Below are 24,079 nucleotides of genomic sequence, written 5' to 3'. Positions count from 1 at the left end.
TAAATGAGGCAGCCTCTCCTGCCGAGGGCAAAGTGGCGGTCAGCCCCCACGTCCGGCCACCAGCAGTGGTCCTTCCTTAAGAGATGGCGAGAGGAAGGTCCACAAGTTTCCCAGCTGCCTGAGGCCCAGTGGCCGCCTTTTCCACCTCAGCTACTCCGTGCTAACTGCTGCAGCCACCGCCATCTTGAAACCTCCTCAAGATTTTCTGTTTATATTCTGTTCATAACAGTTGAACTATGATGTGCCTAGCATATTTTTCTTCATATTTATCTTCCTTGTAGTTTGCTAAATTTTCTGGATTTGTAAATTTATATCTTTTAACAAAGTTGGAAAATTTTTAACCATTGTTTCTTTAAATACTTTTTCTTTCTCATTCAATCTTCTCTCATTTTGTGACTTCAATTAGATATATTTTAGAATTTTTGATGTTGTCCCTCAAGTACTTGAGGCTCTGTTAATTTTTTTCAAACTTTTTTTTTCTCTGTTCTTCAGATAATTTTTACTGTTGTATCTTCAGTTTTATTGGCTTTTCCCTCTTTATCCTTATTGTGTTATGTAGTCCATTGAGTGAATAATTTTTTCAGATATTTTATTTTAAGTTTTTCAAAGATGTTCTATCTGGGTCTTTTGTTGGTTTGATTGATTAAATAGTTTTTATTTCTCTGATGAGATTTCCTTTCTCTCCTTCACTGTCAGCATATTTTCATTTATTTTCTTGAACATAGCTATAATTGCTGCTTTAAAATTCTTGTCTGCTAATTCCAGCATCTGCATCATCTATGGATTGGTATCCATTGCGTTTTTTTTTTGTCTTTTAAGAATGGAAAGTTTCCTTTTTTTTGGTATGTTGAGAAATTTTGGATTGTATCTTTGTTCTGTTCCCTTTTTCCAAATTTGGAGTGTCCTCATAATCTGCCTGTTTTTTTTTTGTTTGTTTGTTTACTTTCCAGTGTCTGCTGATAGTTTTTTGTCAAAGTTTATATCTGTTGTCTATAGGAGAAATGGTCTGATAGGAACTTACTCCATTATAATGGTCTTATTTTTAAATATACATTTGGGATATAGAGACATTTATTCAAGAAAAAGGAGGGATTTCCCTGAGGAGGTATGATGGTGTTTATGATTAGATTTTATCTTTACAGTTTTTTTTTGGTTGAAATATGGTATTATCTTCACTGTGTAACTATTGAGTTTTTAAGTAATGTTTTCTTTTTGAACATTAGCACAAAACTTTCATACAAAAGTCCTTTTAGATCTAAGCCAGTAGTTCTCAACCTTTGATGATTTTGCCCCCAGGGGACACTTGGCAATGGTTGGGGACATTTTGATTGTCACATCTGAGATGGGGATACTACTGGCATCTAGTGGATAGAGAGGCCAGAGATGCTGCTAAATATCCTACACTGTACAGGGCAATCCCATGCAACAAAAATTATCTGGCCCAAAATGTCAGTAGAGCTGAGGTTGAGACATCCTGTTCTAAGCAAATTCTGGGAGTTTGGCTAATATTATGATGATAACTTGCTGGATGGATAAGGGGGAATCCCTTGTAACATAAATTTTCTTTCATTATTTACATATTCTTGCAGGGGTAACCAATTCTGTGCTAATATTGTTTTTCCAAAATCATATGGATAAATGTAATTTTACTTGTCTTACTAAATCAAATATGTTTGTGTGTTTCCTTTCTAATTTTTTTTTTTTTTTAAAATTTTCAAAGAGCTTTTGGAAGCTCATAACCTTATGGTATTTTAGATTGATTGTAGCTATCCTTTTCACCTACCTTAATTGCATTTCTTTGAATTTTACATTTTACAATGGAATATAATTCATTATACTGAGTAAGTTGGGAGACTAGGGAAATCATTAGTTTAGTATTATTATTTAAGAAAGACAGTGGTACCAGAACTATTAGGTATCTGATAGTTATGATATGGCTTATGTATAATTGATTGTGTTTTTCTCAGTCTGCTGTAGAAGAAAGACTTGAAGTGCTTCCCCCGCCCCCCTCCACCCTCTAGAGCTTTATTTCCTTCTGTATATTTTTTCCACATCTCAATTTGGTTTGAAATGTAAATTTTCTTGGGTCCTGCAGTAGAACTTAAAAAGAAATGAAAAAAAGCTACCGTTTCTGTTTTTCCTGTGATGGAATCGAATATAACCCGAGAAGGAATTCTTCTTTAGTAGTATTTATCTTTAAAAAATTTACAATTATATTTTATTTAAATATTGGTGTGGGACTAAAATAGTAAAAATTAGTTACATGAATCTCTTGGGAATCACTTGTCAGGTGCACTTTGATCTTCTAGATCAGTAGTTACTGTCATCATTGCTGGCTCAGAGCAGTGAAGACAAAGGAGAAGAATGCTATTTTTTTCTCTTTTAAAGCTTGATTTTCATAAACCCTGAATAGGAGATAATTAAGAATGATATCAGCTTTTATATACATAAATTACACTTATTTGCCAACAAAATAAAGCTTGCAAATAGATTTTAAAAACTAAATTTGTTTAAATGAAAATTAATTTAGTTTATTTGAATGAGTCTTCATCTATATTTCATGTCATCATTAACACTCTTTTCTTGAGAAGAAAAAAAGAGTCATGCTGTCTCCTTTAGTTCCTTAGTTTCTTTTTCTTGCCCAATTACCTTCATTTGTAGGACAAAATTAATATTTCCAGCATTTAAAAGCATTCTTTTTGGAGCAGTTGAACAGCTGCTGAGATTAGGAATGAATTCTTCCCAGTCGACTGCTTATGAGCGCTGGCTTCTGAAGGATACCTTTGACTAAAAGATGAGGGAATCTTAAACCTGTTATACAATTTTTCCTCTCTTCATTTCTGCTTCAAGTGGTTAAAAATGCTAACATATCTAATTTGACATTATGTTTAGGTTCTTGAAGTTGTTGTGAGGAAGCATATCAATTATTGCCACCCTTAAATTATACATTTCTGCGTTTCCAGTTCAGTCTGTGTCTTCTTTTCTAGTGGTGGGGGTTAGGAGTGTAATGCTATTTTCCTTTTTTTTTTTTTTTCTAGAATCTGCAGTACCTTCACTTACACAAAATTTATGAAAGGTATCTAGTGAGAACTTTCTCTCCTAACACTGATCCCAACTGTCAAATTTCCTTTTGTATCATTCTTGATCAGTTTTTTTCTTTGTGTTATTCATTGTTTGCATATCTTATATGCTTCATGTACCTTCTTTGAAAAATTTTTGATGGCTTTATTGAGATATGACTGACATGTAATAAACTGCACATATTTAAAGTGTACACTTTGATAAGTTTTGACGTATGTGTACACCTATGAGACCATCACTACAATAAAGATAGTGACCATATCCATCACCCTGAAGTATGCCCTTTGGGATCCCCTCCTCTGCCTGCCCCAACCCCCTTCCTGTGATCCAGCAAATTCAGGCAACTGCTGATCTTTCTGTCACTATACATTTGTTTACATTTTCCAGAATTTTATGTAAATGGAATAACTTGGGATGTGTTTTTGTTTCATTCAATGTAGTTATTTTTTGATTCATTCATATCATCCTTTTTACTGCTGAGACATATTCCATTCTATGGATATACCAGTTTCTTTATTTGTTTACTTGTTGATGGACATTTGGGTTATTTCCAGTTTCCATAGCAGCTATTATGAATAATTCTGCTATGAAAATTTGTGTACAAATCTTTGTATGAACCTACAGTTTCATTTCTTTTGGGTGCATACCTAGATGTGGAATGGCTGGTATTATTGTAGGTGATAGTTTAACTTAAAAAAACTCAAACCTGCCAAGCTGTCTTTCCAAAGTAGTTGCACTATATTTATTACATTCCCAGCAGCAGTATATGAGAGTTTCATTTCTTCCATGTCCCTGCCAACTCTTGGTATGGTCAATCTTTTAAATTTTAGCTATTGTAATAGGTGTATAGTGGCTTCTAATTGTGGTTTTAATTTGCATTTCTATGATGACCAATGATGTCAAACATCTTTTCATGTGCTTGTCATTTGTATATCTGCCTTAGTGTAGTATCTGTGTAAATCTTCTGTCAATTTTTAATTTTTTTATTATTGAGTTTTGAGAATTATTTATAAATTCCGAATACAAGCCCTTTATCAGATATTTGATCTGTGAATATTTGAGGTTATTATAGATTCACATAAGAGAGAGATCCTATGTGCCCTTTAGCCAGTTTGTCCCAATGATACCATGTTGTAAAACTGTAATACAGTATCACAATCTGGATATTGACATTGATAGCTCAAGGTACAGAACATTCCCATCACCACCGGATCCTTTATGTTGCCCTTTTATTGCCATGGGACTTTCCTCCTTTAACCTCTGACAACCACTAATCTGTTCTTCATTTCTGTAATTTTGTCATTTCAAGAATGTTACATAAATGTAATTATACAGTTTGTAACCTTTTGAGATCGGCTTTTTTCACTCAGTATAATTCTCTAGTGATTCATCCATGTTGTCGTGTGTATCAATGATTTGTTTCTTTTCATTGCTGAGTAATATTCCATGTCATGGATGTATCACTATTTGTTTAACCATTTACCCATTGGAGGTCATCTGGTTTGTTTCCAGTTTTGGGCTAATACGAATAATGATTTTATAAATGTTTGTATACAGGTTTTTGGTGAACATAAATCTTCATTTATCTGACATAGATGTCCAGGTGTGTAGTTGATGGTCATATGATATTTGCATGTTTTGTTTCTTAAGAAACTGCTGAACTGTTTTCCAGAGTGAATGTACTATTGTACATTACCACTGGCAGTATATGAGTGATCCAGTTTCTCTACATCTTCACCAGCATTTGTTGTCACTGTTTTTAATTTTAGCCATTATGAGAGATGTGCAGTGATACCTCATTGTGGTTTTAATTTGAGTTTCCCTGATGTCTAATGATGTTGAACATCTTTTCATGTGCTTATTGCAATCTATATATCTTCTTAAGTAAAATGAGTCTTCATCTCTTTTGCCTGAGTTCTAATTGGATCATTTGCTTTGTTACTGTTGATTTTTGAGAATTCTTTATATATTCTAGATACTAGTTCTTTGTTGGATATATGGCTTGCTATCTTTTTCCCTAGTCTGTAGATTGTCTTTTCATCCTCTTAACAGGATCTTTCATATAGCAAACGATTTGATTTTTATAAAGTCCGATTTATAAAATTTTCCTTTTATGGATTACAATTTTGGTGTCAAGTCCAATGACTTTTACCTAGCTCTAGATAAAGAATTTCTAAGTTTTTAAAAATTGAAATATAATTCACATACTATTATATTTATTCCTTTAAAGTGTACAATTCAGTGACATTAAGTACATTTATAATGTGCAACCATCATCACTATCAAGTTCCAGGACTTTTTATCATCCCGAATGGAAACCCTATACTCGTTAAGCAGTCACTCCCCATTGCCTCCGCCACCTGCCCCTGGCAACCACTAATCTACTTTCTGTCTCTATGGATTTGCCTGTTCTGGACATTTGTTATAAATGGCATTAAAAATGTGGCCTTTTGTGTCTGGCTTCTTTCACTTAAGCATAATCTTTTCAAGATTAGTCTATGTTGTAGCATGAATCAAACTCCATTTTTTGTGGCTGAATAATATTTTTATGAATAGATATACCATATTTTGTTTATCAGTTCATCAGTAGATAGACATTTGGATTGTTTCTAGTTTTTGACTATTATAAAATATGCTGCTATGAATATTCATGCACAAGTTTTTCTGTGGACATGTTTTTAGTTTTCATGGGTATACACATAGAGTGGAATTGCTGGGTCATATGATAACTCTATTTAGTCATTTGTGGAACTGCCAGACTGTTTTCCAAAGAGGCTGCACTATTTTACTTTCCCACCAGCAATGTATGAGGGTTCTGATTTCTTTGCATTTTTGTTCTCTTATTTTTTTCCCAAAAGTTTTATAGTTTTACATTTAAGTTCATGGTCCATTTTGAGTTAATTTTTTATATGGTATGAGACTTAAATGGCATTCTTTTTTCTTTTTTTAAAGAAACCTATGGATATCTAATTGCTCCAGCACCATTTTCAAAAAGGCTATCTTTTTTCCATTGAATTGCTTTTGCTCATTCGTCAAAAATCAGTTGGGCATATTTGTGTGGGTCCATGTCTTAGCTGTCTATTCTATTCTGTTGATTTGTGTGTCTGTCCCACTGCCTATACCACTCAGTCTTGATTACTGTGGCTAAATAGTAAGTCTTATAGTAATTGGGTAAACTGATTCCTCCTAGTTTATTCTTGTTCTGCAAAATTATTTTAGCTATTTTAGATCTTTTGCCTCTCTGTATGCATTTTAGAATAATCTTGAGTACATCTACACAAAATCTTGTTGAGATTTTGATGCGAATTTCATTAAACCTGTATATAACTTTGGGGGAGAATTGATGTCCTTTGGCTAGAGAGAGCAGACTTTTATTGGAGCTTTCTTTTGTCTGTGCCCATTGATACTTTTGGGTTGCTGGTTTCTTCAGCTCTAAGTATGGCATATATCAGGCAAGAAGAAAACTTAGGGAAATCTCCACTATGTCATTTTGTAGGTTGTGAGGTCCCTAGCTGGTCTATCTTCTCCTCTCTACCTTTCAGAGTCTTCTAATATTTGTTTTATATATTATGTTTACAGTTTTTAGTTGTACTTAGCAGAAGGAATAGGGAAAAGCATGTCTACTTCATCTTCTCAGAGGTGGAAGTTTCACCTTCCTTTTTAAGTTAACAATAGGTGTTAGAAATCATTTCATATTAGTACATAAATTGCATACTTAATCTTTTGTTTATTTACATTTTTAACCAGTCCCCTATTGATGAGCATTTAGGGTTTTTTCAATATTTTGTTATTATAAACAGTGCTTCAGTGAATAATTTTATATACTTGGATATGTATCAGTTTGCATGTGTGCCAAAACAGCTAAAAGATAAATTCCTAAGAATAGAATGGCTGCATCAAAGGGTCTGTGCATTTCACATTTTAATGGATAATGATAAGTAGCCTTACAGAGAGATTGATTGTCAGTCTGAATCACCCTGACTGTTGTCTGTATAGGCAGGACTCCTGGTCGTGTGAAACAGTTAGAGCCCTGGGGAACGATATTTTGAAGCACTGGAGCTCAGTATGCAACTCTGATATTGTGTATATGGGACTTTCCAGCATTTCCTGAACAATTTTTTTATATACAGATATCCAAAATATAATGAAAGTATTCTGATCAGTAATCCAACCTTATAAAGATTTTTGGATAGTTGCTTATGTATGTTTGGTATCAGGTTTTATAGTACCTCATTTTACTGAAGTAAACTTTATTTTCTTCACAAGATTTCTCTGTGAATGTTAAATTCTCATTTGGCTCTGAATTATGCTCTTGTGGCTGATGATGTTAAGCAGTACATCAATTAAGCAATTTCTCTCAATTTAAAAGGTCATTGAAATTCACAGACATTTCTTATGGTTTGAACAGTAACTTGTTCGCTAGTTTATTATTATAATTTCTGGCCCAAGATTCTCCAAGGGATTTTTCTTTCTTTGATGACATCAGTAACAGTGATGGATAAACTGCTAATTTGATCATTTTGAATGCATTCCTACTGTGTATATATAACGGATACTTTTGGTCTGGTTTCTTTTGTTCAACACAGTATCCATGTTGCTGTGTATATTAGCAGTTTATTCTTTTTTATTGCTATGTCATATTCCATTGTATGAATAGACCACAATTTGCTCATCCATTCTTCTGTAGAATGGATTGTTTCTAGCTTTTGGTTATTATGAATAGGGCTGCTGTGTACATTTGTACATGGTGTTTGGTGGACATATCTTGCTATCTCTTTAATATCTTTAATCAGGATTGTTTTAATCTTACAAAATTGTCTGCTGAATTTATTCCTTACTTTGTTTACTATCCCATACTTACCTTTTCCTGAGTTAGTAATTTCTTAAAATTCATTAAAGTTAGAAGGTTTTCCTTCCTGACCCAAGTGATTTTGGATCATGAACATAGTTGTGACAAAGTAACAAGAAATGTTTGGTATATAATTGCTGGAGGGCAAGTTAGATGTGGTATGTGAGACATCTAACATTTATCTTTATCTGCATTGAATTCTGTTGGAATGTCCTATTCCTCAAAGCTGATATTCGACACCCTGTCAGACAAAGTCTTTGACAGAAGATAAACACAGTTTCTAACTCCAGTGCCCTCCTAACCCTTGGAGCCTGCCCCTAGCATCACCAGCAGAACTGTCACCAGAAGAGCTGTCACCACCACCTCGTTTATTTGGCCCCAGCCTAACAATGGGAAGACCATTTGCTGCATTATATAATGTATATATATTATGGTATATATGTGGATATCCTTTTTAAAATGGAGTTATATGCAGTTAATTACAGCTAATAGTGGGAATTTTTTTTTCTTTAGCCAATTTATATGTTGTAATTTGGGAACTTTTCCCAGTGACTAAGAAGATTTTCCTTCCACAGAAGCTGTCATAGGTGATATACAAAGGTATCTGAATGGTAACATCATACAAGTATTACTCAATAACTTTTTAAAAAACTATACCATTTGGTTAAAATCATGGTTAATCAGTATCATTTTTGAATTAAAATAATATTTCATTATTTCTATGGTCATATTCTGAGATGTTTAAAATATAGTTTAATAATACATTCCCCTTCTCTTCCAACCATGGAAAAAAGTTACCAGGCATCATTTACATATAATTAATTCAGTATGATTTTCTTTTTTTTAAAAAAATGGTCTTTTTCCTTGTGTTTAAAATGTAAAAATTTTCCTATTTTTTTCTTTCTGTCCTCAAAAATCCACTGTGGGTGATATCGCTTTTGCTGATACACAGCTTTATCAGGTATGACTCCTAAGTGTCATGTTGGACTCCATGGCTGTGTCATTGAACTTTTCAAGGGAAAAACTTTCTACACTGATTCTTCTACATTTACTTCATCAGTATTTATGAATATTTTATGAACATGACTGGGCTTTAAGGTTTAGAGTGGTCTTTGTATCAAAAACAGGTTTGCCAAATTTATTACACCTATATCTCAAAAAGAAGTTGTGTTTACTTCAAAAATATTATTGTTGAATGTCTCTGGCTTTCTGCATTATTAATACGTCTATAATTCTCTATGTTTTTCCTGTTTATATGTATGAGTGTTTATATACACATCTGTGTTATTCTTAACACATTTGTTTTTAAAAACTTATACATATTTCTAAACAGTATGTTCCTAACCATGATACGTATTCCTAACCAGTCCTTTTTCAAGCTGTGTTTCATGAAATATGAGGGTACTTCAAACAGCTCATGGAAAGATTCATATTATTTTTTAATTGTATTTTTCCACAGACTTTTTGAAGTGCCTTCGTATATTAATATGAGATACTAAGTGGAGTAGCATAAAAAATGTTCTCAGATACGTTTAATATTTCCCTCCTTGAGAGATTCATAATACACATTAGCATATTAAAAGTTCTGGTTTTATGCAGTAAGGAAATTGTTTATCTTTTTTTATCTGAGCATCTTCTAGAAATATTTGGGTGTAGAACACTTCATAATACACAGAGGTGTTCTATGATTTGGAGAATGCTGCAGAAACTATGTGCAAGGTTTTCTTTGTAGTATTTTAGTACATCAAATAAAATTGACTACAAGTGATTAAATTTTCAAGAGTATTTAGCTGAATTGTATTTTGGGAGTGTATTTTCGTTTAGAAATTACATTTTGAAGTACATCATTGATTTTTTTCCCCATGTATTATCTATTGCTTTCAATACTTTTAATGGTCTTTAAAAAATATTGTAAAACTTAAAACTTCTGCTTTTTTGTTGGAAAGAGGGTTTTTTTTGTTGTTATTGTCATTGTTTGCTTGTTTCTCTTCTATAAGAATTTGCTTTTATCTTTAAAAAAATGTGTTTACTGTTTCAGATAGCATGACACAGGAAAGGAGGCCTCCCAAACTTCCCTTTATGTCAAGAGGCGTTGGGGACAAAGGCTCATCCAGTCATAACAAACCAAAGGCTACAGGTATGGATTAATAAGATACAATCTTTAGTAATTTATATGATATCTGATTTGCCTTAGCACTGAAAAGGTTGTAAGCTATTACTCCTTAACGTATATGTAGACTTTCTTCTTTCAAACATTTTTAGGAAACTAAATATTTTATAGTAGATGCTATTACTTAAGCAAGAGTTTCCCTTGAGGTCCTATGTATTTTGATGGCCCATAATTGGCTGGTTTTTGGAACCCCCTACTTGTAACATTTGGATATACAGTTTAGAATTCAAACTGCATAAAATAATCATATATGGATAATGTTATATAGGATAAAGTATACTAGAAATTATGTGGATTTTACTAACCAGACATGGCAGAAATTAAATTCCAAACTGCTAAGCAAAAATTTTGTCTCTTTTCCAGAGCCTCCCTCACAATACATGTGGGATTCACAGCTCTTTTTTCATTAGCGTCTACAACTTTATAGATTTATAGGGTGGTAGTTATACAAACCAAACAGCTCATTTAAAAAGTTGTAAGAATTTTTGTTATCTCTGGTGTGGGTTAGGAGAAGAATATTTTTCCCTCAATTATCTAGTGAACAGAACTATTTTGGCTCATTTGAAAGGAAAGTGTACTTTAAGAAATATTTCATGTGACATCAGGCTCTGGGAGACTTAGAATTAATTGCAGGATATATAGGTAATAGTATTTTTTATGTTAACCTATAGATCTATATATAGGATTGCTCAAACTTGCTACTGTCACTTAAATATAAATAGCCTAAGATTTTTTAAAGAAATGGCATGTTAATTGTGTTGTGGTAGATCTTAGTTAAAGGTAAAGGTATTTACCTGCTTTAAATTGAAAAAAATAAATCAGTTTTTGTATGGGTTCTGGAGACACACTGCTGTCCACTGCGGCATGTCCTCTTAGTTCATACTGGGCAGGAGGCTGTTTTGAAATGTCTGTTACATAGCTACACTAACTCTTTCTTACATTTAGCAAATTTAATATATAAGAAATAATAGTGCTTCACTTTTTCAGGCATGAAGAAATTAAGCAAGAAATTCAATGACCACCAATTCCAGTATATTTAAACCTTGAATCTTTTTATACCTAATTTGTGCATTGGTTTATATACAGCATTTGAAGATTACCTTCTTCTGAAAGGAACTGTCTTAAGATAATAGGTTAAATTTGTGAGCCAACGGGTTCATCCAGTGAAATTGGGGAATGGTGATTTTGACATTTGGATTATATTTCTTAAAATAGATAGATTTTTTTTTTCTTTTTTAAATGAGTGGGCTTTAACTTAACTCTGTTCCCGTCCTATATATTGACTCCTGTGCTGAAGAATCTTTTAGCATTGCCAAAATGGTTACCAAATTTTGAAAAGCTGAAGACAGTAATAAAGTATATTGTGTTTGTTTATGTCTCTTGGTTGTGTGAACAGTTGTTAACACCATATTCATGTTAATTTCTCTTATTAAAAAAAACTTTGACACCATATTGACCTTTTTTTTTTTTAAAAAGGAACTTTTCTTGTTCCATAGGATCTACCTCAGACCCTGGAAACAGAAACAGATCTGAATTATTTTATACCTTAAATGGGTCTTCTGTTGACTCACAACCACAGTCCAAATCAAAAAATACATGGTACATTGATGAAGGTAATCAATTATTTCAGTGTTCTTTATAATGATCCTCTCCCTCCTTTTAACTCAGAGGCAAATGGCTTTTTCATCAATATTCTTTGGAAACAGAATGAATAAATCATTCTGTATTAATATTGCTGAGCTAAAGTATTGTACATAATTTGAACTGCACCTCTGTTAAGATTAATAAAACATTTATAAAATGTATTAGTAGCTTGTTCTCTTAACTGATGTGTTTAGGGTAGAAGATCTTTAGAATCAGTCAAATCATTTAAAGATTTTTTTCTCTGGGTCTTTCTTGACTTCATTAAAGCATTTCCTTTTTAAAACTCTACCTCACCTTGGTTCTGGGACATAGTTTTCTTCCAGTTTATTTTCTTTGTTCATCTGTTCAACAAATATTTATTGAGTGCTTATTATGTGCCAGACATTCTTCTAGGCACCGAAGTTACAGTGGTGATAAAAGTAGACATGGGCTCAGCCCTTTTTGAATTGATAGTTCAGTTGTTAAGATAGAAATTCATCAAACAATCACAGAAACAGACAAATAATTGTAATGGTTATGAGTGCAGTGAAGGCACGTGATGCTGTGAGAGTATATGAAAGAGGATTTTACTTAGGGACCCAGTGATGTTTCTCTGAGGAAGTGACACGTGCCTTTTAGGTTTACAAGAGGACTGGTAAATAACTAAGGGAAAGAGGACAGAAGCACCTTTTAGGCAGAGGGAATAGCTTATGTAAAGGCCTCATGGAAGAATGGATCCTGATGTTTGCCAAGGACTAGGATATATATAGAGAGGCATAACATTTATGAGATGAGAATGGAATGGCAAACAGGGCCAGGCCATGTGGAGCCTGCTGTGCCCTATTAAAATGAGATGGGGAGTCACTGGAGGATTTTCAGCAAGGGATGGCATGACCAAGTTTGCCTTTTGGAAAGATCATTCTGGCCGCAGGGCAGACAGTGAATTGAAGCAGGGACTGTGTAAATGCAAGGACACCATTAAAGGCTGTTGCAGGTCCCAATAATTGGCCATAGTAACTGGGACTAGACTTGGGGAATAGATGGGGAGAAGTGCACAGATATAAGAAATATTTAGGAGGTTAATTGACGGAACTTACTAGTAGATTGCAAATGAGAGTTGAGGAAGAAAGAGATGTCAAGACTCCTGTTTTTCTAGCTTGTATACTTACATGGTGATGGAGGAGGCGATGAATTTGATTTTGAATATGTTGAGTATGAGGGGCTTTTAAAACTTCCTAGGGGTGATTTGTCACGTAGGCAGTTGGATGTACAGGTCTGGAGCTTAGAAGGGAGGAAAGAGCTGGAGAAATAAATTTGTAGGTGGGCTTCACATATTGTGGTGATTAAACTCCTATGAATAATATCACCTAAGGATAGAGTAGGGATGGAGGGCATGGGTTAAGACTGAACCTGAGGAACTTAATGGTTGGGGTGGGAGGAAGATAAGTCATGAAAGGAGACAGAAAAAGTGGCCAGAGGGATGTGGGGGAAAACCAAGAGACTGTTGGGTCAAGAAACCAACGAACGAATGGACAGCATATTGCATGCATGCTCTTGAGAGGGCAAGTAAGATGAAGACCACACAACACTCATTGGATTTAGCCACCCAGAAGTCATTGATGACCTTATTGAGTTTTGTTTTTGTGGAGGAATTTCATCAGAGGCCAGAGTATGCCGAGGGTGTGGAGTGAGGAAATGGAGATATGAGTCCAGTTGCCTAGAATAGAAGTTTGGGACAGACTTCCTCTGTCTGTCTCATTAGTCATATCCAGTTGTCACCAAGTCCTTTGGATTTTCTCCTCTTCAATATCACTAGAATCTTTCCCCGCTTCTTCATTCCCGCAACCACAGCCTTAGTTCGGATTTTTCTTTCTTTCTTTGCTCCTGATTAATATAGTGGCCTTCTAATTGCTTTGCCTGCTTCACTCTTGTTCCTTTTAAATGAATTCTGAACAGCAGTAACCATCATTATCATCTTCATCTTTGTTACTCTCATCTTCACTGCAGTTGACATTTCTTGACCACTTACTACATGCCAGGTGTTGTGCTAAAAACTTTGTACACATTATTTTATTTCATCCTCTTAACTTTATGAGGTAGATTTTTTGCATACTCTTTGTTACCGTGGTTAAATAACTTGCTGATGGCCACACAGCTAGTAGTAGTGGAGCCAGTATTCCAACCCAGATCTGTTTGACACTAGCACTCATGCTTTTAATCATTATTCTATGTTTCTCTTCACATTTCTATCTGAATGGTTTTTCTGAAGATATATCTACTCATTTCTCTCTTTTCCTTAATATCTGTTAATGTTTCCCCGGCCCTTGAAGATAAAAATCCAGATCCCTTACTTTGGCATGTTGGACTCTTTGTGGTGTGACCTCTTACCCATCTCTGTCACTTCCCTGCACCCCCTGCTCCAGCCATACTGGACTGGGGCCATTTTTGGGATGTGCCAGGTTTTCTTTTTCTGTGTGCATGTTGCTCCTGCTGCCTGGAAATCCTTCTTCCTGTTCCTTCACTTTCATGGTCTGGTTTACTTCTATTCATCTCTTAAATCTCAGCTTACTCGTTTATTCAGAATGCCTTTCCTTTCCTCTCCCGCTTCTCCTAGGTTAGGTTATATACCATCATAAAGGTTTTGTTTACTTGGCTATCTCCTCTCCCGGACTGTGAGTTCCTAGTGCTTGGAACAGGACTTGGCATCCACTAGATTTAATAACTATGTGCAAACTAAATAAAAATAAGAATGTAAAAGTACCTTAGAACTCTATAATGACTTCTTAGCTATCATATGGATTCAGTTGTATCATAAGCTAAAACACATCCACCAGTGTAACAGTATAAATCTGCTGTTACATAAATTGGGGTTAGATACTCACATGGGAAATGACCTGAGTGAGCGATCTTTGATTATGTCTTTTCCATGCCTTCATTCCTACTCTGGGTAGGGTATTGTGAAGATAGGCAATCAGGGCCTTTAATTCCCAAGATCTTCCTAGGCACAGAGCAGGAGGCTTATTTAAAGGATGCTTCCCCAGGAGATCCTGTCTCCTGATAGAGTATTTTTGTTAAGATTTGGCCTGTATGTGAGCAATTATCAACTCTGTAAAAACCTACTGGAAAGTGCCAAAACACCAAGGGCCTGGTAGAGTTCTTTGGTAAATCACAGCCCTGCTGACATCTAGATGTGTACAGGGCCTGTCCAGGTGTTTATGAGGCAGCCCCACCTTCTTGCACTGTTGTTAGTGGCAGATTTACTAATGCTTCTCCTATATGGTGATTTCTTTCTAAGGAAAGGAAACTTAGTATAGCTATAGGTTTTTCATAATCTAGATAACATCAATTCTTCAAGTTTATGCTATAATGTTATCTCTCTTATCCTTTATTCAGATTCTGTATTGTAAAAGAATGTTCTTAACTTCTTGATTCTCCTAGAATCTGTTCTAATGTTGTATAATACTTTAATGAAATAAAATTAGTCCTAAAAAACTCTATGGAACATATGAAGTAATGAAATTTGTATGGAGTAGCCCTTCATCTTTAAATTAGAAAAGAAGTAATTTAGTTGAGAAAGAACATTATTTCTGTAGTTAATTTTACTTACACATTTAGAAAGCTTTTCCCTAAACATTTGATTCATTTACTCACTTTTTTTTTTACAAGTATTTTATTTTCTTGTGTTAGTGGCTATACTAAGTGCTGTGGATTCAACCATAAAAAAGACTAATGAAATTGCTGTTCTGACAAAGCTTGTGTTCTGGTTTTGAAGTTTGTGTGATAGAACAGTAAGTGTATAAACAAACAACGTAGTAGTCAGTCATAACATGAGCAGTTAAGGAAATGAACGAGGTGATAGCAGCTGGTGGGAAGCTGGCTACCGTAGGGTGGTTTGGAGAGAACTCTTTGAGGAAAGGATATTTGGGTTGAGATATGGACGTTGAGAATGAACCTGCCAGAGAAGGAACTTGGCAAGAGCATTCCAGGCAGAGGAAATAGTAAGGGCAAAGGTCCAGAGGTGAGAAAGCGTATTTGAGAAACAGGAAGGAGGCCAGAGTGGCTGCAGTAGAGTAAGCAATGAAAAGGTTTGTATGAAATGAATTTGGAAGGCAGGTAGGAGCTGGATCATCTAGGACCTTGTGGGTGTAGGTAAGAAATTTAGTACTTATTCTAAGAATATTAGAAAGCCTTTGGAAGGTTTTAAACTGGGGAATGACATGTGATCACCTAAGATCTTTAAATTAAAAAAAAATTTCACTAGTTGTTGTATGACAAATAGATTGTAGAAGGGCAAGAAGGGAAACAGAGAGACCTGGTAAGAATCTGATTACAGGGTGAAAGATGATGGTGGCTTGGATTAAGGAGATGATGGTAGAGGTTAAGAGAAATGGATGAATTTCAGAGAGAACCAACAGAACTTGCTTTATAGATTCAGGTGTTGGGCCTGGGGGTTGAGAGTTTGGGAAAGAAAAGAATACCTTTTTAAAATTTTAGATTAAGTATTAATACTGAAGAATATTAATGTTTAAGGTATAATGAACAATAGGTGTAAAGGACAATGAATACCCATGTTGTCACTATGCACTTTAATAAAAGACCATTATCATTACCTTTGAAAGTCCCTGGGTGCCTCTTGCTAGTCCCATTCTTTTTACTCTCTCCTATGAGCTACCATCATCTTTACTTTAATGTTTTATCATTCTCTTGCTTTTCATTATAGTTTTGCCACTTAAGTGTGTATATCTAAATAGTATGCTGTTAGTTCTTCATTTTTTTGAACTTTATATACAGGGAATCAGATAATATGTATTGCTGCGTAATCTTCCCTGCCCCTCACATTATGTTCCTAAGATTCATCCAAGTTGCAGTATGTAATTGTAATTTATTCATTTTCATTGGTATATAGTATTCCGTGGTATGAATATACCACAATTTAATTAACCACTTGACCATTGATGGACATTTGAATTGTTTTTCTTTTCCTGCTATTGTTAACAGATCTGCTATTAACATTCTTACACATATATGTCTAGCTAGGAATGGTATTATTAGATCATGGGATAGGTACATCTTTCCTTTACTAAATAATGCCAAACTGTTTCCCAAAGTAGTTATACCAATTTACACTCTGTCTTAGTCCATTTCAAGTGCTATAACAGAATACCATAGACCAGGTGGTTATAAACAACAGAAACTTATTTCTCACAGTTCTGGAGGCTGGGAAGTCCAAGATCAAGGAGCCTGCAGATTTGGTGTCTGGTGACGGCCTGCTTCCTGGTTCGTAGATGACCATCTTTTTGCTGTGTCCTCTCATGGTGGAGGGGGCAAGGGAGTTCTCTGGGGTCCCTTTTATAAGGGCACTAATCCCATTCATGAGGGTTCTGCCTTCCTGACCTAAACACCTCTTAAAGGCCTTATCTCCAAATACCCTCACATTGGGGTTTAGGTTTCAACAGCTGAATTTTGTGTGGCACAGACATGCAGTGTATAGCACTCTCCTAGTAGCATTCATTGTGTAAGGGTATCAACTGCTCCTCATTCTTACCAACCAACAGTTAATATTCTAAGACCTTTCACTTTCGAAATGATATCTCATGTGATTTTGGTTTTCATTTATCAATTTACTAATGAGGGTAAGAAACTTTTCATTGATTTGTTGGTGATTGGGGTTTCTTCTTTTGTAAATTGCCTTTTCTAGTCTTTTGTCTATTTTTTTCTAGTTTTCTTATCTTTTTCTTACTGATTTATAGACCTTTTTCAAGTTCTAATCCTTTGTCAACTATATGTATTGCAAATATTTCCTCCTTGTTTGTGGCTCAAATTTTCATTCTCCTATGATATCTTTTAATGAACAAGTTCTTAATTTTAATGTGGTCATGTTTATTTATGATTTGTGTACTTATAGTTAATAAATTTCTCTCTACCCTGAAGTCATAAAGAACATTCTTCTATATTGCCTTTATAGTTTTGCCTGTCTCATTTGTTTTTATGCCATCTAGGAGTGTTTTTTGTGTACAGTATAAGTAGGATTCCAGTTTAATTTTTTTTAAACATATGGATAACCAATGTTCTCAACACCATTTAGTAAGAAATTCATCCTTTCCCCACTTGTCTGCAGAGCCTGCTTCTTAGCTTGTTAGTTATTTTAAGGAAACAGCTTTTGACTGTGGTTCTGTTTACTGCATGTTTGTTTTCTCTTAAATTGTTTTCTTTTTTTGTGTTCTGGCTTTGAGCCTTTTTAGTTTATGTTTGTTTTCTCTTTCATTAATTTCTGTTCTTTTGTTTATTTTTGTACTTTTTGGGGGCTATTCTGTTCTTTTAACTTCCTAAGTTGCATACTGAGTTTATTAATATTTAGCTTTTCTTTTTTTCTAAAATAAACTATTAAATTTATGCATTTCCTTTGTAAGTATTACTTTATCTGTGTTCCACAAGCATTATTTCTTTCTTTTGTTCTTTTTTTCCCTCTCTCTCTCCTTCTCTCTCTCTTTTTATTTTTAAAATTTGTATTATCATATCTTCTTTGATCTGTAAGTTATTTAGAAACTGAAAAAAAAATCTTTTGCTATCTTTTTGTACTGATTTCTAATTTAATTGTATTATGGATAAAGAATATATCCCATATGATACCTATCAGTAGTAAATTTTTTTTTTGGTTTGAACACTTGGGTGCCATTTACTGAGGTAGAAACATTTGGAGGTGGGGAGTAGAAGCAAGAAGACTGTTTTGGAGATATGAAGTTCATGATGCCCATGAAAATACTAGGAGAGAGGTAAAGCAGGCAGTTGGATTAGATCTGTATACTAATTCTTAGAGATGTAAGACATATATATATTCTTGAATAAATTTCTCTAATTAAGAATAATTTTTTATAGTTGCAGAAGACCCTGCAAAATCACTTACAGAGATACCTCCAGACTTTGGACATTCTTCACCACCACTGCAGCCTCCTCCTGTGAATTCATTATCCAATGAGAACAGATTTCACTCTTTACCATTTAGTCTGACAAAGATGCCCAATACCAATGGAAGTATTGGCCACAGTCCACTTTCTCTGTCAGTTCAATCTGTGATTGGAGAGCTAAACAGTGCACCTGTCCAGGAGAGTCCACCCTTGCCCATATCTTCTGGTAACTCACATGGCCTAGAAGTAGGCTCACTGGCTGAAGTTAAAGAGAATCCTCCTTTCTATGGGGTAATCCGTTGGATTGGTCAGCCACCAGGAGTCAGTGAAGTACTAGCTGGACTGGAACTGGTAATTTATTTTTACCTAAAAATTGTAATTCTTTTCTATACGGGGTTTTGTGCAGATTTTCCCCTGTTATATGGGTTATTTTTTGGCAAAATGTTATATTTGTCAAAAAAGCCATCATAAGAAAAATTTTATTACCTTGTTGCCTGACTTTCCTTTGCCACACATTAGGTTTCTGACCCGTTTGTTTCCAATGTTTGTTTATCTGTTTAATGAATGAAAATTGACTTTTAGGCTAATTTATTTAGGTTCCTTATGTTAAACAGAATGCAGTAAGGAAAGCAAATCTGTTATTAGCTTTTCTTTTCCTCCTCAGCCTTCTTCTCCCAATCAGTTCTAGTAGTTAATTAGCTTTAAAATTAATCACCATTTTTAGAGATTTTTGAGATCTTTGGTAGAGGGAAAGATTTTCTCTTTGGAGATCAGGAAAACATATTATTTGACATTTGATTATCAGGAGAGGAGAATTTGAGTACATTTAGCTTTTATTTAAATATATTTCTTGTTTTTCTACATGTTTGTTTCTATGCTAGTGAATACTATTTTGGGGAGGAGGGGAGAGTTCTGCCAGGTTTTAATACTTGTGGAAATGGTACAGGAAAGTCAATTAATCAGGGAAGGTTTAAGCAAATATTCTCAAAGGAAATACATTGAGGGGGACTTCATGCTGGATTCAAGAATTAATTTCTTAAATTGTTAGCTGTGAGCTGAAGCACTGATTAGTCAGCCTCTTTTTTTTTGATATATTTCTCAAAACTATAGGTGTGAGAGGGAATTCTGAGAAAAGGTAAACTAGAAACAAGTCTTAGAAACCTCACTTCTTTGTGTGCTGTATTTGCAAGGCACGGCATGACACATATGGAAGCATTTCTTTTTCAGGAGGATGAATGTGCAGGCTGTACAGATGGAACCTTTAGGGGCACTCGGTATTTCACCTGTGCCCTGAAGAAGGCGCTGTTTGTTAAACTGAAGAGCTGCAGGCCCGACTCCAGGTTTGCATCACTGCAGCCGGTTTCCAATCAGATTGAACGCTGCAACTCTTTAGGTATTTAGATGCTTTTTCATTTATTTTCTAATCTCAATGACCCTAGTTCTAATCTCATACCATTTTGCATTAGGTGACAGTGACAATGTTTTAAATATTTTTCTTGCCAATATTCACCAAATTTTTAAATCTGTAAAAATTGTGCCTTGGTGTATAAGAAAATAGTTATCCTAAGATGAAACATTTAAAAAAAGTATTAGTCAAAAGTGTGACTTAAAAAGTGAAAAATAGTGGGATTTGTTTTCTCTTCGTGTTGGTTATAGAAATTTAATTTCCAGTAATACAGGAGGAAGAAATTGAAATGTGGCCTTTGTGGCACTGACTTCACTCTCCATGTATTGTTTAAGTCTATAAGTAAGCATATCTTATCAGGAAATCAGCATTAGTCTAAGAAGTAGTTTTTGATTGATTGATGGAGAACAGATTTTCTCATCACTTGTAGCAGGTGGCAGTTTCCTGACGCCCTCTCTTTCCAGTTTTGGATATTAGTAGTGAAGCATCTTGAGGGCTAAGCAGGTGTAAATAAGAAAGGCATCTTTATGAAAAGCATTTTTCATTGAAATAGTACTTTGGAATTTTTTGTTTTCTTTTCAAACTTGAAAATAAAGCATCTTCAGATAAATAATAAAGTATTTGGGAAACAATATTTTACTTGACAGATGCTTTTTATTCATCACTTAATACACTAAAATGTTTTTTAAATTGTGGAGGAAGTTAGATTGGAAATGAACAATAGCATTTAAAAAAATTTTTTATTATTTATTATTAGCATTTTCATTATTACAAATCATGATTTTTCTTTATGCCATTTACCCGACCTAAACAATAGCATTTTTTACAAGCCAAGTCGAATAACAGTTAACCAAAGCCTACCTTTAACTTAAAGTTGAGAAACAAATTTTGCATCAAAATACCAGAATATATTTTAAAATGAAGAAATATATATGGGAATACATATTGTAATAGTTTCAAAGGATTATTTTCATTTTAATTTTTTATCTTTTCAGCATTTGGAGGCTACTTAAGTGAAGTAGTAGAAGAAAATACTCCACCAAAAATGGAAAAAGAAGGTTTGGACATAATGATTGGAAAGAAGAAAGGTATCCAGGGTCATTACAATTCTTGTTACTTAGACTCGACCTTATTCTGGTAAGTTTAAAATTAATGCAGTAGGTATAGATAGTGCCATGGGGGCAGGGACATATATGTGTGTCTGAGTACGTGTGTGTGTATGTGTATGTGTTTATGTATACACATGAAAGAAACTGCCAACGGCCTCTGAGTAGAGAGACTGGGTAGCTAGGGATCAGGGAGGAAAAGGAGATTTGCTTTTTATAATATACTCTTTGGGAGCTATTGAGTGTTATCTTATGTTCCTGTATCGAAAAAATTAGTATAAAAAGTAATACAGTAAATAATGAATAAGTAGTGAGTGATAGTGTTATAAGTGGAACAGATATACTGAGGGTACCTAGGAAATCATATTAATGAAGAGGATCAGTACAGTTTCTCTGTGCACTTATCAAATAACATGACTTGCAGTGAGCCATTGGCTTATGTGTGCTGTGTTTGTTTCAGTAGGTAGAGGCAATCATAAAACTACTTTTTTTTTTTATTTGACCGGTAAGGGGATCGCAACCTTTGGCATGGTGGAGTCTGCACCACGCTCAGCCAGTGAGTGCACCGGCCATCCCTATATGGGATACGAACCCGTGGCCTCAGCGCTACCAACGCCACACTCTCCCAAGTGAGCCACGAGGCTGGCCCTAAAACTACTTTTTTTTAAAAAAAATATTTTCAGTAGAAGAATTGTTGCCCTTGTGTATGTAGTTTTTCCAATTTGGAATAACTTAACATGGCAAGATTCTTTAGGCACGGAAGATTGAGCCAAGAATTTTTAGGCTCTGAGGATTGTACATTGCCAGTGGAACTGAGTATAATCTGCCAGCTCTGTGCAGCCATGTCGTGAGAATCAGGCAGTTAATAATAGTAGGGAGAAGAATAAAAGCAGGCCATTTTGTTTGCAGAGTACTTCTGGTCTCTCAGATGTGTTGACAAAAACAAGCCTAATAGAGTTGATATGATATTTTTTAGATTTTCTGATAAAAATCTATATTAACCAAATTTTCTTTTTCTTTGATAACAGCAAGTTTCTGCTGTTAGTCATTCAACAAGTGATTTTTGCATTTAAAGAAATGTAAATCTTTGCAAAGGGGCATGTGGAGAGAGAAGTATGTTATTGAGTAGTGCTTGCCTTGGAAAGTAGTTCTCAGACTTCCTCCTCTTTTATTCATTTGGAATTTGGCTCAGATTGTAGGCCCTCTTTCAACTTTTGCAAAGAAGTTTACTTTCTTAATATATTGTAGGCATATTTTTATCCTTTTAACACTGTTAGTCTATAGTTTGCCTTCTCGTTATTATTATTCTCAACCTGGACGGATCTCTGGGCCCAGGAGATTGAACCATGGAAATCTTCACAGGGCTCTTGGGTACCTGAGTTAATGAAAACCAGAAATTTTTGTGTTATTTGTTCTCTAGACTTTGCTTTTTTTCCTCTTCTGATTCTTTTTGGAATCTGTTTTCAAAAAATGATATATTTACAGCATGAGGAAAAATATTATTTTTATTTTGCAGCTTATTTGCTTTTAGTTCTGTTCTGGACACTGTATTACTTAGACCCAAAGAAAAGAATGATGTAGAATATTACAGTGAAACTCAAGAGCTACTGAGGACAGAAATTGTTAATCCTCTGAGAATGTAAGTAGGAGATATATAATTATTTTGCCTTTAGATGGTGTCTTATTAGAAGCTGTTTCCTGGCACAATAATTTATGCCCTGTTCTCATATAATAAGAGATGAGCAAAGATTAGTTATCTTGATGATGTATTAATTTTTTTAACCTTTGGTCCCTGGGCTTCCTTTACTTTTTTAATTTTTAAAATCTGGCCAAGGTGCAGAACATAGTGTATTCCATGAAATGATTTAAACCATTTTGGGTAGAGTATACTACAATTTAGCAATTGCAGTAGATTTAGAAAAACTCTTGTATGGTACTTGAGATTCTTATCTTTTGAAATAGTTTATTCTAACACTACCCCTAACAATAATCATGTTCACTAGTCAGATTGGTATAGTCTGGCTTCTTAAACTTAATTTTCCCTGAAAGAAAAGTAACAAAGGAAACTTTTTATTTATACAGTATATAGTATTTAATACTTTTGCACTAGGAACAGAGGAGATGTGTTTTAGTAACACATTCTTGGTTAAGCAATATATTTAGGCCTCCCTCCACCTCCCTTAAAAATATGATTCTTCTTCCATTTCCTAGTTTAGGAATTATAACTATGTCTTTTTTTTTGGCCACAGGAAGCCATTTGTAATGGTACAAGCACAAGTGACAGGAGATATCTAGTAAAAACTTTCGACAAGTGGTAGTAGTAATGTATAATAATGTCATATTATAAAATTTAAACTATGAAGAAGTAGGAGCATACATCATAAAATAAATTTGTTCACTCAGGAATATGAAGAGCAAACTATGTAATTTAAAGTTTATATTACGATAAATTTAAATTTTGTGACATACTTTTCTTAATTAAAATAAAAAATAGTTTGATATAAGATTTTGACCAATAAAAGCAGGATACTGAAATATAATGAGCATTCTGAATGACCTATTATATTTACTAGGAAAGTAAATTAGAATGAATTTCCGTACTTACGTCTTTTGTTTTCCTCAAACTCTATAATGAATTCTATAATTATCTTACCCTTTAAGATAATTTTAAGTCTTGATTTTCACATCAATTATTTTGTCACAAGAATTTTTAAACATACTCCCAATTTTTTTTCCCCAAGTGATTGATATTAGAACAAAAGAGGTCAAATCCAAAACTCTAAGCCATGTGACCACTTCCTTCCTTCCTTCCGGAACATCACAAGTCCATTCATAAACATTCTTTGTATAATGTGTCCAACCAGTTAAGAATCATAGTTAATCACACGTTGTCACCTTGCCTGCAGTAAGAAACTTGTCAGATGCCCTGATGTGATCAAG

General features: G+C 34.3%; 1 protein-coding gene across 6 annotated transcripts in view; it reads left to right on the top strand.

The window, feature by feature from the left end:
• The window catches only part of CYLD (CYLD lysine 63 deubiquitinase), a 63,739-nt gene that overhangs the window by 25,449 nt on the left and 14,211 nt on the right, over positions 1–24,079 (top strand). For 4 of the 6 annotated variants that reach the window (XM_063109176.1, XM_063109177.1, XM_063109174.1 and 1 more), the window contains exons 5-11: positions 9,969–10,067; positions 11,597–11,713; positions 16,932–17,000; positions 18,600–18,979; positions 19,856–20,021; positions 21,029–21,170; positions 22,656–22,778. In XM_063109176.1, coding sequence (XP_062965246.1) covers positions 9,969–10,067; positions 11,597–11,713; positions 16,932–17,000; positions 18,600–18,979; positions 19,856–20,021; positions 21,029–21,170; positions 22,656–22,778 — 1,096 coding nt within the window. The remainder of the gene's footprint in view (positions 1–9,968; positions 10,068–11,596; positions 11,714–16,931; positions 17,001–18,599; positions 18,980–19,855; positions 20,022–21,028; positions 21,171–22,655; positions 22,779–24,079) is intronic. The other 2 variants (XM_063109178.1, XM_063109179.1) reach the window with 2 other exon arrangements.

This window comes from Cynocephalus volans, chromosome 10 (genome assembly GCF_027409185.1).
Source record: "Cynocephalus volans isolate mCynVol1 chromosome 10, mCynVol1.pri, whole genome shotgun sequence".
Classification (NCBI taxonomy): domain Eukaryota; kingdom Metazoa; phylum Chordata; class Mammalia; order Dermoptera; family Cynocephalidae; genus Cynocephalus; species Cynocephalus volans.
This window is presented reverse-complemented; position numbering and strand designations above follow the sequence as displayed.